Below are 16,884 nucleotides of genomic sequence, written 5' to 3'. Positions count from 1 at the left end.
AAACTGCTATCAGGATTGATCCAGGGTTTCCATAGCTGCCTTACACGGACCCAAGCGCGGTGCGACTGTGGGTTGCCACCCCAGAGCGGGGCAAGCAGAGCGCATGCTTGGTGAAAATCGGCTCGTATCTGAGCAACATGACGGAGGCAGCTGAGCGTGACCGCTGTTTCTGAGCCGCAGGTGCTTCTTGGCATCCAGCGGTTCCTTGCAGCTCCCCGTCTTGGTCCAGATGTTAGCTGCTTGAAACAAGGGCAGGATCTAGCACGAGAGACAGTGACGACGGAGAAGGTTTTATGCCGTCCCAGAGCTTCTCTTGTGTCTGCCTGCAGATTCCCCCACGCAGAGACTGGGATACAGGAGACCCTGCTCGAATCAGGGTGGGGGTAATGATTCTGCGTTTCTAGCAAGCTCCCAGCTGTGTTGCTTGCGCTCCTGGTGGTTGGAGCCACAGGCGCAAGGTGCTTTATGTTGGGGGAGTTACAGGTTGCTAGGTGGAGCACCGGAGTGGCTGGGCTCATGGTACGAGGAAGGGTTGCTGAAGGAAATGACCTTTAGCCCAGCCCAAAAGGAAGTGGAGGACGCTGGCACAGAGGAGCTGTGGAGACAGTTGCTGCAGGAGACCAAAGTTAGGTCCACAGAAAGGAAGTCAGAGAAGTAGTTACTTCGTAGGCATGGGTGTCAGCTCCCACGGCCAACCTTCAGTGAGTGCGCAGATGGGGTGGGGTATGAGGGTCACTGAGACAACAGAGCCTGGGGACACAGAGGTGGTTTCAGTCCTGGGCAGCTGGAGCCCTGCAGGGACCGGAGGTGTCGCTGTGGAGGCACCCGGTGGGCCTGGTTATACGGCTCTGGAGGCTGGAACTGGGAGAGCAGGGCTCCAACCCAGATACCGGAAGCTGCGTGTCTGTGTGTGCGTGGGGGTGATAGGGCCAGGACCAGTGTGTGTAGAGTGAGAAGAGCAACAGTCTAGACTGGCGACCTGAGAAACATCCACTTTTTTTAATATATAGATTTATTTATTTGTTTGAAAGAGTTACAGAGATGGAGAGAGAAAAAGAGAGAAAGGTCTTCCATTGGCTGGTTCACTCCCCAAATGGCTGTGCCGATCCAAAGCCAGGAGCCAGGCGCTTCTTCTGGGTCTCCTACGTGGGTGGAGGGGCCCAAGGACTTGAGCCATCTTCTACTGCTTTCCCAGGCCATAGCAGAGAGCTGGATTGGAAGTAGAGCAGCTGGGAGTTGGATGAGTGCCCATATGGGATGCCGGCTCTACAGGCAGCGGCTTCACCCGCTACGCCACAGTGCCGGCCCCAAGGAGCACCTACTCTTAAGGGGAGGGCAGAGAAAGGATAGTAAGGGAGGATCAGCCACACAGCTAGGAGAGCTGTCACCACTCACCTCCCCTCCAGCTTGCTAAGTTTTTTTTTTCTTAATAAAAATTTATTTATTTATTTGAAAGAGTTAGGAGAAGAGAGACAGAGAGAGGTCTTACATCCACTCTCCAAATGGCTACAACGGCCAGGGTAGGGCCAGACGGAAGCCTGGAGCCAGGAACTTCTTCTGGGTCTCCCACATGGGTGCAGGGGCCCAAAGACTTGTGCCGTCTTCTGCTGCTTTCCCAGGCACAATAGCAGGAAGCTGGATTGAAAGTGGAGCAGCCGAGTCTCGAATTGGTGCCCATATAGGATGCTGGCACTGCAAACGGCAGGTTTACCTGTTGCACCACAGCACCAGCCCCTTACTAAATATTTTTACAGACACTGTCCTATGATGCAAGTGGGACACATTCTTCCTCTTTTGTGGTTGAAACAACAATTTGTCAGTTTCCCTCTCATGCCGGGGGTTTTGCAGCCTGCTTACAAGGTACGAGGTACGGTTGCAGGGCCTCTAGCTGGCCCTTCCTCACTCACCCCATTTTACAGCTGTTTTTTACCATTTGTTTTTTCTTGGCTGTTCTCAGTCCTGTGGCTTTTACTAAAAGGTAACACAGAGTTCCATATGCAGAGATTTCACGTTAACTTGTTTAATCCCCACAGCAACCCTACCAGGAGGTAAATGCTTATTGTCTCCACTTTATAGAGGAGGGAATGGAGGCACAAGGACACAAGCTATTAAGAAGAGTAAATGGGGTCTACACCCAGGGGATTCTGATCTTGGGGTCCAGGGCCATCGCCAAGTCTCCATTGCATTTTTCCAAGGATGAAATTCCTCCATTTACCACCTGTCGTCTTGCACCCTCTGACTCTTCCCAACGCTTTCGACCTCTCAGGGCCTGCACTTCGTCCTAGCCCAGAAGAGTCACCCTGTTCTTCAGTTTTGAAGGTTTTCCATTGAGAAGCCAGTGGAGTCCTAAAAATGAGGCCTGAAGCATGTGGGGACAGACAGGGTCAAGCCTTGGAGGCACAGTTCCATCTACTCCCCTTCCAGGTGTGGCCCCTCCGTGTTCTCCCAGCAGCCTTGGCTTCTTTCTGTCATCACAATGGTATAATTCTCAAGTCTTCCAAGGGCTGCCCAGGCTGTGCTGGATGGGAGCCATGGCTTCTTCATTATAATCTGACACACAGTTGTTGCTTGATAAATGTTCATTCATTGAAGAATGGGCTTGGAAAAGTCCAAATTCTGTGGGTGATCAGCTTCCAAATTTTGTAAATCCTAGTCTTCAGGTATTCAGTTTCTTTCTTTCTTCTTCTTCTTCTTCTTCTTTTTTTTTTTTTTTTTAGGGTTATTTATTTATTTGGAAGGCAGAGTTACAGAGAGAGAGAGGGAGAGAGGGAGAGGGAGAGAGAGAGATCTTCCATCTGCTGATTCACTCCCCAAATGGCCACAACAGCCAGAGCTGGGCTGATCTGAAGCCAGAAGTCAAGAACTTCCTCCAAGTCTCCCACACGGGTGCAGGGACTCATCTCTGCTGCTTTCCCAGGCACATTAGCAGAGAGCTGGATCAGAAGCCGGGCAGCCAGGACTTGAACTGGTACACATATGGGATGGTGGCACGGCAGGTGGCAGCTCTATGCACTATGCCACAGCACCGGCTTCAGGATTGAGTTTCTTAAAACAAGTGTACAACAATCTAACCTGGAGCGTTAAGATCTTAGCAGCTCAGCTTCAAGGGCAGTCGCATAGGACCCATCACTTAGAAGGGGCAGCACTTAGTTTGAGTGGCTGCTCTTGTATTGAAATTCTTGCATCTCCCTTCTGCACTTGGCCCTGAATATTACAGAGCAGGTCCTGCATACTGCAGTGTGTCCATCCAACCTCAGAGGGTCTTGAGGTCTGCAAACATCAGCGAACACCCAGAAGCAGCTGCAGCATCAGGTGCACGTGTACTTCTGTTTTTCGAGAAAGCACGTCTGGTTTTCTTCAGATCCCCAGACAAGTTCAGAACCATTGTTATTAGTAGTAATAACATTGGCTAACCTTTACCTAGGGTTTACCACGCTCCAGGCTCTGAGGACATGATTTATGTTGCTTTATGCTTCACCGGATTGTTAATTGGGTCAAGGCAAGGCAGAAACCACCAGTGCACACTTGTTGCCTTTCTATTGCCAACTCCTCTGTTCTCCACCTGCGGAGTCTTCACTTCTCTCATGGTGTTTGCAGGAACCTACCCCTATGGCATCACTTGCATTGTGAGGAGGAGGGGAGACCACCCTCTACTTCGTCCTAATCCCCACTCCAGTTCCCAACACTACTCACAATTTTCCCACATGTGGCTTCCCCTTTGGCCAAGCTGGGAAAGAGATTATTAGGCAATCGGATAGGAGGACCCATTGTGTTGGGCTGACTGGTTGTAAGGACACAGGGGAAGAGCTGTGGCCAGCTCGCCTAGACTCCTGCAGCCCAAACCCTCCTCCGGCGATAGCCTGATGATGGGATGCACTCCCAGGCTGCCCAGGGTTGTGTGCCCTCAGGGTCTGTATGGAAAGGCAGACAGCCCTGCAGGCACCTCGGTAGGTACTGAGTTATGGGAAGGGGACTTGGCCCTCTCTCCCGAAAACCTGCAGCTGGCGCTCTAGTCCGTCATGCACTTCACAGCCCACTGTTGCTTGCAGAATCTTGTGCTCACCTATTTTATCTTCTCATATTGCAGCCTCGGGCCTTGTATAAACACTGCACTGCATTTTGCTGTAGCCTGAGGGACATTCACAACGTGGTGAATTTGGAGGTAAAAAAACAACTCTGGGTGCACAGGACCACCTAAATTCACTCTCACATCCCTGAGCTTTTTACTCCTTATTTCTTTTCCTTAGGAACCTCTCTGAGCCGTTGCCTCCCTGCATCTGGGAATCCATGTGCATGGTGTTAGAACAGATTGGTTCCTTGGGAGCGTGCCTCTATTTGTAGTTCAACAAACTGTTATCCCAGGACAGGTCTCTGTTCCTGCTTCTTATCAGTCTGTTCCTCTACTTTCTGTTCTTATCGCCCTACTTGTGGCCTCACCAACAGAATGTCTTAGTGTACCTGGACTTCGGAATCTTTCCTACAACAAGTGCTGGATTGTTTTGGCTCCCTTGCTTCCTGGTTTATTATCAGTCAGAGAGGCTGATCCTAGCAGCCGTTTGTTCAGTTCTGCACTGACAAAAGACCGAAACAAAGCTCGAAAGACCAAAAGCCACAGCAACTATTGGAAGTTTTCAGTCTTCGTGAAACAGACAAAACAATTTTGACGGGAACGGGAACGCTGCATGGGAAGATAATGGAATCATAACACAAGCTGTGTTGTTCCCTGCTGCTCTTGGCCACGTGGCTCCCAGTGGCATTCCCCCCAGGAAGGTGGGGGAGGGGCGCCCGCTCTGTATTTGATATCAGGCCCTGCATTTGATCCTCAGAATCAACTTACAACAGGATCTGAGGAAGACAGGTTAGTAACTTTCCCAAGGAGGCCAGCAAGAAAGTGGCACTGATATTGTTGGACCTCTCAGTTGCAGAGATGCCCACTTGCTCGAGAGGACGCCCAAAAACCCAGACTCCAAACCAGCTGATGCAAAAAGCATGAGGTATTTATTGTACGTTTGCACAAACGGGCCCCCCACCTCAGGCAGTGAGGAGCATTGAGCGGCAGTTTTACACAGGTTATATAGGCAACGAATTAGCATATTCCTAACGCATGCATAGGATTGGTCAGTTCAGAGGGACCGTTAGCATATGGGAGAATGCTGGCGAAGAATGCTGGTGGAGAGTGCTGGTATAAAATGCAGAGGTGGCACGGGATTGGTTGGTTCGGAGGGACAATTAGCATACCGGAGAATGCTGAGGGAGAGTGCTAAGGTGTTACAGGATTGGCCGGTCGCAGTGACATCATAAGTGTGCGCCTAGAGACCCTCCGAAGGGAGGGGCAGCTCTGCTCTGGGGCGCGCCCAGAGGTTTCCTGGAGGGGAGGGGCAGCTCTGCTCTGGGGCGCGCCCAGAGGTTTCCTGGAGGGGAGGGGCAGTTCTGCTCTGGGTAGCATCTAACCTCTTAAGAAGCCCCTGATATTTGCCCAGGCCTAGTTTCCTGTCCCTCTCCCCCATAAGGGTCCTTCATTCCCTCCTTTTCTCTTTGCACAGATTTTAATCCTAAAATCTATTGGACCTCGGAGATCTTTGAAGCTTGACACTGGTACTGTTGAGTCAGCACCCGGGTTTGGAGTTAAACTTGCCAAGCTAGGCGAAAGGGTGGCTGGCAAGAGGGGTGGTCTGGGGAGAGCCTGCCTCACTGGAGGGAGGGAACTCTGTTTTTGCTGGACTGGGTTGAGTCCCACTGACTGGGGACTGGGAGCCATACACGCCCCAATAGTTAAGACTATTTTTAGGGATTTTTGTCAAATTATTTTGGTCAGGTACATCCCAGGTATCTAACCCAGTAACCAGTTGACATACGTTTGGGTATAAGGTGGGCCACCATGCCCTGGGGGTATGTAACCACTAACAGACCAGGCCACCCGTCCTGTGGGGGAAATTACTTCCCGCGTTAACAATTGTGGAGCATGGGGATTGGAAAAACAATGGGGAAAGGCCAGAAACATCACAAATATTAAACAGTTTTTGAAAGTCTTAGCTTGAGCGGGTTCTGAGTGCGCTGGAGCTTCCATTTGGCTGGTCTATCCGGATCCTCGGGGCCCTGGGGGGGTAGTGCTCGCTTCACGTGTGAGGCGTGGACCCAAGCAGCGATTCCATCGACCTTGAGAGCGGTGGGAGTTGTCAACAGCACAGTGAAAGGGCCTTGCCACCGGGGCTCTAGAGTTTTAGATTCGGACATACACGGCATCACCGATTTGGAAAGGATGTGGGATAGTTGTCGTCTTGGGTTGGTAGGCTGCTGCAAGAGGTTTCCAGACCTGGTTCTGGATGATCTGGAGCGCTCTCAACCGGGCCTGTAACCTAGGGGCATCGGCAACGGAGTCACTGGCAAGGTCAAGCAAGCCTGCTATTGGTGGGGGCCCTCCACAAAGGACCTCGCATGGTGTCAGTCCGCAATGAGAGGGCGTGTTTCGGACCCGGAACAACACCATAGGGAGGAGTTGGACCCAGTCTTTAACGCCAGTCTCCAACGCTAATTTGGTCAAGGCGCCAGATGTTGGGTCTTAGTCCACCCGTACAAGGATGGACTGGGTCCGAGGAAAGGTAAGTGCGCGCCGCTCGCCCGTTCCCCAGCCTCCTGGTCCCGGAGACAATCAGACGCAGCGGGGAGTCAAGTCTAGCAAGGACTCAGTCACCTTCTGCATAATAGTACCTTTTATAACACAAAACTGCAGAGTCATTGGGGCAGGGCTAAGGACCAACCAATTACTTAAAAAACACCTTGGGGGGGGGATTTCTATAGGACTAGCCCTATGTCTATACACTTGTTACTAGTTTTGTTACCTCCCTTGTTGTTGCGCAGCCAATTAGTTTTAGTGGTAAACAACTTTGGATTCCGCCCATCTTACTTCCTCTGGGCGCCATCTTACTTGGCTCCGCGTGGCTTCGTTTCGCGCAGTTCGGTCGGGGGCACCCTGGAGCAGCTGCGCATGCAGAGCCCCCGGGCCTGGCCTGGCCTGGCCTGGCCGCGCTCATGCCCCACAGATTCCCCCTTTTTGTTTTAGCACGCGGTCCCTGTCTTAGGTTGCCCCCAGCCGTCCTTGCCCTTACCCGTCATTGGTAACCCAGGCAGCTTGGCCATGAGCCCTGTCTTAGGTTGGTGCAGGACGCTGGGTGCTTTACCCGTCTTGGGGTGTCGCGTGACTTGTAATTATGGGGGCGTGATGAGCTTTCTCCACCGCCTGTCTTAGGTTGTTCCGGTCCATCCGGAATCTTACCCGTCATTGGCAATGTGGAGAGCACCGGGGGTGCTTCCCCAGTTCAGGGGATCATAGCCCTCTGTGGCTAGCAGCCTCTGGTAATGAACCTCAACCTGTCTTACCCTAGTTGCCTCTATGCGCTGTTGTATAAACTGTATAAGCCTATTCGTTATGCATGGGCCAATAGCAAGGATTAAAAGCAGGGCAAGAAGCAGTCCAAGAAGAGAGAAGAGGTAGGGAAAGAGTCCATTAAGGCTCATCCAAAAGAGGCTTTTTTGGAGTACACACTAGATTACCCTGGAAACCAGAAATAAACACCTTGAACATAAGAGTTAGCACACAAAATCCGCACATAACTTAGAACTATTTAACAGAGCTAAAAAGAGCTTACATGACCTAACTTTAGAAATGGCAGAGTAACCCACTAAGCAGACACTGTTAAAAAGAGACACTATAGTTTTTGCAAAAGCAGATCTGTAAAAGAAACAAGTTTAAAGCATATTAAGGACATATAAAAACTTGTAAGACCACCTTAGCTGGAAAGCAAAAACACGAATACAACATAGGTCCGACATCATCTACAATATTTTAATACACTGCATAATTTAAATAGACTTAAACAGTTGTTACTTTAACAAATTTAGAGTCCCATCCTTTGAGAGTTCCAGGGATCCTACTGGAAGTCCCAAAGTTGTTAGACTCCATTTGAGAATTTAAACTGTTAGAGAGTCAACCGCTTAGCCAAAAACTAGTACGTATAACCTGAATATTTTAACCAAAGCTGTGGGGCAGATCTGATCAGAGTTAGGTAATCACTCAAACATTAAAGACAGACAAATCCAATAAAACACGAAACCTTCAAGACACGTGCAAACTCTTAGATAAGTTAACTACAGCAGCACAGAAAAGAGCTGGTCATCAGCATAGAAGCCCGTTGCTTAGGACAGGGAAACACATCTGAAACAAAGCGGCAGGGAATGAGAGGCTTCCGTAGTGCTGGAGAAAAAGTTTCATTAACTGCAAATAAAGACTCATTAGGTTGGAAAGGGTTAATGGATGAAGGTTTTTGTTCCTTTAGGTAAGGCCAGTGGTAGCCAAAGGCATTTTTTCTTCCTAGTGAGGACAGCATTGAATTGTAAATGGAGAGGAAAAAGCAGCCCAAGGACTAGTCTCCCCTAGAGTATCTGGCTGTGGTCTGCAAGGGTGCAACAGGCTACACTGACTGGAAGAGAGTGCAGAGAAAGGCCGTGGTCCCCCATTTACAGGGAAGACTGTGCACGTCGGGGCCTAGTAGGACTGGCTGTGAGGTTGGGTAGGCACGCTGTTTACAAGATGGCGGCGGGTGATTCAAGGGAGGGGAATAACCAAAAAGGGGTGGCCACATGGGCGGAATTGGAGGCGCAGTGCCTTAAGGCAGTGTTGGGCTTTTAGGGGTTGCTGCCACACCTGAAGGCTCCACCTTAGTTTTAACTGCCTCTGGGGATTTACGAGCCTCCCTCAGGCCAGTGCAGGCCTTCCCTTTCCTCCTGCTCCTTGTGGATCCTTTTTGTTGTAAATCCTTTCTGCCTCCTTCATTAAATCTTGTATAGTATATCCCTGAAGCCCCTCTAGCCGCTGCAATTTATTGCGGATGTCCGGCGCTGACTGTCCTATAAAGGACATGATTACATCTCCCTGCCGGTCCTCTGCCAGGGGGTCAAACGGGGTGTACATACGGTAGGCTTCCATTAATCTTTCTAGGAAGCCTGCCGGCGTTTCCTCAGCCCCCTGCACTACTGCACGTACCTTGGCCAAATTGGTGGGGCGCTTTCCAGCCCCTCTGAGACCCGCAAGGAGAACCTGGCGGTAAAGACGAAGTCGCTCCCTACCAGCAACGGTGGTGTAGTCCCAATCAGGACGGGTTAAGGGAAACGCCTCCTCGATTTCGTTTGGCAGTAGGGTCGGTCGGCCATCTGCTCCAGGGACGTTTTTCCGTGCCTCGAGGTAGACGCGCTGCTTTTCCTCAGTGGTGAGGAGGGTCTGCAGAAGCTGCTGACAATCATCCCAGGTGGGCTGATGAGTCAATAAAATTGACTCGATCAGCCCAGTCAGAGCCTGGGGGTCTTGAGAGAAAGAGGGGTTATGGGTTTTCCAATTGTAAAGATCGGAAGCAGAGAATGGCCAGTACTGCATCTGGCCAGCCACCGAGCGAAGAGGAAAAGCCTGCGAAGTCCAGACGCTTCCCGAGCCCCCTGCCTGCCCCCGACGGAGGCGCAGGCGGCTGGAGGGCGGGGAAGGCGCTGAGACTTCTTCCCCTTCCCTCGTGGAATCAGGGGATGGTGCAGAAGGCTGCACATCCCGCTCTGGTTGTAGTGGGGGTTCCTGCGGGGGAGCAGGTTGGCTGGGAAGATAGGGTGGGGGAGAGTCAAGGAGCAGAAAGTCCTGATCAGCCGGAAGAACCGGTGGCTTGTCAGGTTTTGGACCTCGAATCTCCTTCAGAGGGAATAGGGAGGAGGTTGGTACAACCGGGATAGGAGGAGGGGGTATCGGGGTCCGTATGGGCTCCGTCGGGAAGAAGGGTTCTATCCAGGGAGGGGGGTTACGTGAAAGATCCTCCCACGTGGTAATGTAGGCCACCTGATCAGGGTGTCCATCGGATCCTGGCCGAAAGACGCGCTCCTTAATCTGTAAAATAATATCGAGGTTAAAAGTGCCGTTCCTTGGCCAGCCGACCTCGAAGGCCGGCCACTCTGAGGAACAGAATCTTGCCCATTGTTTCTTTTTAACCTCCACTGAGAGGTGGCGCGCGCGTTCTCGAACGTCCTTCCAGTGATCTAGAGTGAGACTTAAAGGGGTGGTTATTTGTTGACCCTTGCGTATAAGGATTTCAGCCCAAACAAAAAGAACAACCATTGCACAGACATATACAGTAAGCAAGACAAAACACATGGCTAGGACAAATCGAACGCTATTGCGCTATTTTTGGGAGCGGCTGCCTGACCAGCCCTCCCCGGGAAGGAGGGAGACTTAGTCTCCGACCCACCTCCAGACCACCCCGAGTGCGTCTTCCGGGGGAACAGACCGAGGGTTTCCCCTCATAACCCGGAGCGTCCTCCGGGTAACGGGCCAAGGGTTGCTGGGCACGCCTGCCTCCCCCACTGGTCCCACAGAGTCAGGTCAGATACTGGCCAGTCAGAATACTCAAGACGAAGACAACAACAGACAGAAAACACTTAATTATACCTCCAACTGGTCCGCAGAGAATGGGTCTGAGGGCGACCTCGAGCCCCACGTTGGGCGCCAAAAATGTTGGACCTCTCAGTTGCAGAGATGCCCACTTGCTCGAGAGGACGCCCAAAAACCCAGACTCCAAACCAGCTGATGCAAAAAGCATGAGGTATTTATTGTACGTTTGCACAAACGGGCCCCCCACCTCAGGCAGTGAGGAGCATTGAGCGGCAGTTTTACACAGGTTATATAGGCAACGAATTAGCATATTCCTAACGCATGCATAGGATTGGTCAGTTCAGAGGGACCGTTAGCATATGGGAGAATGCTGGCGAAGAATGCTGGTGGAGAGTGCTGGTATAAAATGCAGAGGTGGCACGGGATTGGTTGGTTCGGAGGGACAATTAGCATACCGGAGAATGCTGAGGGAGAGTGCTAAGGTGTTACAGGATTGGCCGGTCGCAGTGACATCATAAGTGTGCGCCTAGAGACCCTCCGAAGGGAGGGGCAGCTCTGCTCTGGGGCGCGCCCAGAGGTTTCCTGGAGGGGAGGGGCAGCTCTGCTCTGGGGCGCGCCCAGAGGTTTCCTGGAGGGGAGGGGCAGTTCTGCTCTGGGTAGCATCTAACCTCTTAAGAAGCCCCTGATATTTGCCCAGGCCTAGTTTCCTGTCCCTCTCCCCCATAAGGGTCCTTCAATATACTTCTGTGTCCATTTTTTTTTCCCCCAAGATCTATTTATTTATTTGAAAGGCAGAATTACAGAGAGGGAGAGACAGAGAGAGAGAGAGAGAATCTTCCATCTGCTAATTCACTTCCCAAATGAACACAAGGGCCATCCAGGTCTCCCACGTGGGTGGCAGGGCCCCTAGTACTTGGACCAAGTTCTTTTGCTTTCCCAGGTGTGCTAGCAGGGAGCTGAATGGGAAGTGGAGCAGCCTGGACTCCAACCAGTGCCCAAACAGGATGCCAACATTGCTGGCAGCAGCTTAACCTGCTGTGCCACAATGCTGGCCCCGTTTTCTGCTCTTTCTTTTTTTTTTTTTTAATTTATTTACTTGAAAGTCAGAGTTACACAGAGAGAGAAGAGAGGCAGAGAGACTCTTCCATCCAAGGGTTCGCTCCCCAATTGGCCGCAATGGCTAGAGCTGCACCGATCCAAAGCCAGGAGCCAGGAGCTTCCTCCAGGTCTCCCACATGGGTACAGGAGCCCAAGGACTCGGGCCATCTTCCACTGCCTTCCCAGGCCATAGCAGAGAGCTGGATAGGAAGTGGAGCAGCCAGGACTTGAACAGGCGCCCATATGGGATGCTGGCACTTCCAGCCAGGGCGTTAACCTGCTGCACCACAGTGCCAGCCGGCCCTGTGTCCTGCTCTTAATAGCCGCACCAGAAGGCCCATTTCAGGAGCCCTGTTTTTGGATTTTTGGCCTTCCAGGTTGGTCTCCTTCAGTCTGCTCTGAGTTCCTGCAGGGCCAGGACCAAGTCTTTGCTCTAGCATTAGCCACTCAACACATGTCAGTTTATGTTTCTCCCCCTCCTTCCTCCACTCATCAATGAAGGCAAACTTGGTGATGAGGTCTAGGGAAGAGCTTTGCATTCTCCAAAGTTCCAGGATATGTTAATGTTCAGGCCATTTGGTTTCATTGGAGACATAATATTGACACATCTGATTGGAATAATGCAAAACACTAAGGACAGTTGGTGCTCCATTGGGCAGTAGAGGAAAGGAGATGTAGGATAAGAAATGGACACGGCAGAAATAGTCCATGAAGGAGGAGATGTGGAGTCCTGGGGGGAGGAATAGGGTCAGGATGTTAGACCATACCAGACCCTTATTCTGTAGCAGGCCTCATGATGGGTGAGAGGGATTGGGTGGGGTAAAGAATCAGAGTAAACACATAAATGATGGACTAAGGAAGGATATTTGGGACCACAGCAGGTGATTTCTGGGAGAAATGGAAACTGGGACTCAGAACAACACTGTACCCTATTAAGAGATTAGGCAGTGGGAAGAACTGACTTTTCTTATTCTGACTTTTCTAATACTGTTTAGAGGCAAATGTTTAGCCTAGGGGTTAAGACACCCACATCCCACATTCAAGTGCCTGGGTTGGGTGCCCAGTTCCGGCTTCCAACTTCAGCTTCCTGTTAATGCAAACCCTGGGGAAACTGGTGATGATGGAAGTGACTGGATTCCTACCACCCAACTTGGAGACCTGGAATACGTTCCTAACTCCCTGGCCATTTCTTTCTTTCTTTGTTTTTTCAAGATTAATTTATTTATTTGAAAGGTGGAGTGATGGGGTGGGGGTAGAGACAGAGAGTGATCTTCCATCTGCTGGTTCACTCCCCAAATAACCACAATGGCTAGGTCTGGGCCAAGTTGAAGCCAGGAGCCTGGAATTCCACCTAGGACTCCTAGGTGGGTGGCAAGGGCCCAAGAACTTGGGCTCTCTTCTGCTGATTTCCCAGCACATTAGCGAGGTACTGAATCGGAAGTGTTTTTTAAAGATTTTTTTTTAAATTTATTTGAAAGTCAGAGTTACACAGAGACAGAAGAGACAGAGAGAGAGAGAGAGAAAGGTCTTCCATCCACTGGTTCAATCCCCAATTGGCCACAACAGTGGTAGCTGTGCCGATCCAAAGCCAGGAGCCAGGAGCTTATTCCTGGTCTCCCATGCGGGTGCAGGGGCCCAAGGACTTGGGCCATCTTCTACTGCTTTCCCAGGCCATAGCAGAGAGCTGGCTCAGAAATGGAGCAGCTGGGACTCGAACCAGCACCCACATGGGATGCTGGCACTGCAGGCAGCTGCTTTACCCACTATGCCACAGCGCAGCCCCGCATCTAGAATGTGAACCTGCATTCATAAGGGATGCTGACATTGCAGGTGATGGCTTAAACAGCTATACCACAACTCTAGTCCCTAAAAGTTTCCTTTAGAAGAATTTTTTTTTTATTTTTATTTTTATTTTTTTTTTAGGCAAGATGAATGAAGAATGGGTAGCGATTGTCAACCATGAATTTTATCTCTTTTAGATTCACTCTCAGCAACACTCCAGTCTTTTCAGGAAGAAAATCAGTTTTCAGTGTCAGAGGACACAGCTTTTCCTGGAGACCTTCCAGTTTTGAGTTAATTAATCTCACTTTGGAAGCTGTGAAATCTTAATATATCACGCAGGTCCCGAGGGGTCTGGAAAGACAACACTTACACTCAAAAGGATAACACTTAACAAAGGCGTACACAGCCGGCAGGCAGAGCCCCGCCTGTTCCAAGGTAGCCTACAACAGTGCGAACTTCCGGTTGTTAAGGAAAATGAGCCCCTCTGGCAACTTGGTTTTTTTGTCTTTCTTTTTTAGATTTTTTAATTCACTGTGACACTAGCATTTTCAGTTCCTCCTAATGGCTTACCCAGATTCTTTGAAGCCTCTGGGGCTGCTTTGCATGCCTAGCAACCATTTAAATTCTTTCAGGATGTGGGCTCAATGTTAAATTTAGCAGGATCACGGAGAACACCCAGATGTAGTCCAAATTCTGCATGGTGAAGGAACCAGAACCCAGGCCGATTGCCTTAGACCTCATAATAAGTGGCAGAGCTCAAACTGGGGTCTTGGATCCGAGAACAGTGTTCCAAACACAGCAGAGTTTAAAGTGCGTGAAACAGCGCTGCTCTGGAAGGATTCACAGCCCTGGGTAACTGTAGATGCCTCTGAGAAGGGAAATGAGCGCCTGGGAAACAGGGGCAGGAGGGGGGAGTTACTCCTCAGCGATGACCTTTTGGTATCCTTTGAATTTTGTGCATGTTGCCTAACCAAAAATAAAGGATTTATTTTAATTCTTTTATTTATTTGAGAGAGAGAGAGACAGAGAGGGGGAAACACGTGCTCCCATCACTGGTTCACTCCCCAGATGCCTGCAGTGGCTTGGGGATGGAAGCTGGGAGAGAGGAACTCAAGGCAGGTCTTGCACGCGGGTGTCAGGCACTCAGTTACCTGAGGCATCGCCGCTGCCTCCAAGGACCTGCATTAGCAGGGAGCAGAGTCAGGAGTCAGGTACCAAGCTTGGGCACTCCAGCATGGGGTGTCTCTGTCCTAACTGCTGAGCCAGGTACCCACCCTGATCATCTAGGTTTCAGCCTTCAATGGAGCCTGTCGTATCTAGTGCTTTGTTTCCCTCTCTTCTCACATTTGTGCAAAACATGCTTTTCTGACTTGGACTATTGCAATATGCCGATCACTCCGGTGCCAGTTGGTGAGTACTTTGTGGCTAGAACAAGAGGAGCCTCTTGAGCGTGCAGCCAATGCTATTCTAGAGCCTCAACTTCCTGCCAACTTGGACTGAGGAGGAATCTGGCAGGATTAAACCCAGAGAAACACAGATCAATTAGGAGCCAGGAACTCCATTCACTTCAGAACAGGACCCAGTCATTCACAGTCCTTGATGGAAAGGTCTGTTAGCCAAAAGTCTCTCCTTTCCAAGACAACGGAAGATGCAAGAGCGGGAATCCAGTGTACTTTTACCACGGAGGAGATAAACCAGGAGGTTCCTGGAGCTCAGGAAACTTGCCCAGCAGAGGAGGTGAAACTGCCCGTGTCTAGCGGGAGGTGTAACAGAGCTGACCACGGGCTGGAGCTCTACCAAACACAGTACTACCAGAGAGGCTAGTCCATGGTGCATTCCATGGAGAGGTACTGCACAGGTCTCATGTAAATGAGCTGGGGGCACCTGGCTGGACGTTCCCAAGCTAGTTTTCTATTCAGGTTTTTATTTTAAACCCCAGTTGGCATGGAGAATGAGAATGTTGTATGTATTCAACTTAACAACGAAAGCAATTATTATTGTGCCATTTCTTGTGCTTTAGAGAAAACAGATTCCTTCACTGGATGTTGAAGCCCTACTGTGTGCCTTACATTGAGGGGGCTATGAGGGATACAGAGGATTTACTCTTACTTGCTCTTGGTCCGATCCTACATAAACATTTAAAATACCTATTAATTCGGTGTGCACAACTAGTATTTTAGTGACCATTAAACTACTGAAGTGTAGAGTCCTCCTTATTTGAATTTTAGTCTATGGGAGACCTTCCAAATGCCGCCTTGAAAGAATCTCATAATAGAACCATTCATTAAGTGTGTACTTTATACCAGACACTATGGTATGTGCTTTATATACGAGTTATTTCACTTAATGCTCACATCAACCCCAGAAGTTACTCACAGAGGAGGGCATTGAGCCTCACAGAGGTCAGGTAATTTAGCTGGTTCACAAGCGGTAGCATAAAGACTCAAATGCAAGTTGTCTATCCAACAGTCAGTATGCAATGACTGCCCCAGTGCCAGGCATGGAAGGCAGAGGATAAACAACACAGTTACTCCCTTCCCTCTTGAATATTATGCCCTACTGCAGTCTTTTGACTCTCCAGTCCCTGGTTTTGACACTGTTTCCCTAGATCTGTCCAAAATTCTGTTTTTCAAAGACAATTACTCTTAAGAGAAAAGTAGCATTTTGAAGAAATCTAGCTAAGTATCCCGATCTCCTATTCTGGTGCTTGCTTATTGAAAACTTATGTGCTGTGATCAGATGACACAAGGTCTGTGTCCTTAAGAAGTCTGAAGAGCATTCTGGAAGCAGAGACCACGTTCCAGTCCCAGCTAGATCATTTACTAGCCGCTTGACCTTGGGTAAGTAACATAACCCTCTGAGCCTTCACTTCCCCAGCTGAAAAATGGGTACATTGTTACTGCATGTGCTTGCAGGGAGAACGAATTCCGATGATGTGCCCATCACATAGCACGTTACTGTTGCCGAGTGTTTTGAAGGCTTCTCTAGGCGCTTCTAGGACGGTAAGCATACAGGTCTTCACTTTCTTAAAGGTGCACGCAGTCTAACTGATCCCTGTGTCTGGAGGATTCAGGCTCCATAAATGTTAACTGAACCGTAAAACAAACGACCAACCGAAAGCCAAGCCAGTTTATCAGTGAGCGGGGAGGCAGCGCATAAAACAGAACGCCTGTACAATCCCCCGATTGATGCGCCCTTCAAATTGCAGTGAACTGAAGCCGTAAAACTGGCACACGGACACTTCAGGCCTCACAAACCTTCTGAGACCAGACAAAACGCTGGATATGAAAACCCAGGTTAACTCAACACCCTCTACAAACGTGAGAGCGCTGCTGGCTACCAAAGCCAGCCCACGCCCACGCTGCAGTGGCAGGCGCTGAACCCCAGCTCCGCCCTCTCTTCCTGGTTTTCCCCGGCAACCCGCCCCTCCGCTGTCATGTGACAGGGGTGCCCTGCCAGGTCGAGCCTCTGATTGGCCAAGCTGCAGAGCGCCTCGCGATTGGCTCGAGGCCGGCGGGCCCCCGCCTCTCTCCTCCTCCTCGCCGCGGCCCACGTGAGGGGGGCGAGTCACGCGATTTCCGGGA

At 50.4% G+C, this 16,884-nt stretch overlaps 1 protein-coding gene across 1 annotated transcript; it reads right to left on the bottom strand.

Moving 5' to 3' along the window:
* Nucleotides 1-4,918: 4,918 nt before the first annotated feature.
* LOC133757831 (uncharacterized) lies at nt 4,919-11,150 on the bottom strand. The gene has a single exon (XM_062188678.1). It carries the CDS (start codon nt 10,181-10,183, stop codon nt 8,753-8,755), a length of 1,431 nt encoding a protein of 476 aa, XP_062044662.1. The 5' UTR covers nt 10,184-11,150; the 3' UTR covers nt 4,919-8,752.
* Nucleotides 11,151-16,884: the final 5,734 nt, after the last annotated feature.

The sequence above is a fragment of the Lepus europaeus genome, chromosome 4, assembly GCF_033115175.1.
Source record: "Lepus europaeus isolate LE1 chromosome 4, mLepTim1.pri, whole genome shotgun sequence".
In the NCBI taxonomy this organism is placed as follows: Eukaryota; Metazoa; Chordata; class Mammalia; order Lagomorpha; family Leporidae; genus Lepus; species Lepus europaeus.
This window is presented reverse-complemented; position numbering and strand designations above follow the sequence as displayed.

Excerpts from the sequence above, each read along its gene's own strand:
- LOC133757831 (XM_062188678.1), bottom strand. The coding sequence starts at position 10,183 with ATGTGTTTTGTCTTGCTTACTGTATATGTCTGTGCAATGGTTGTTCTT.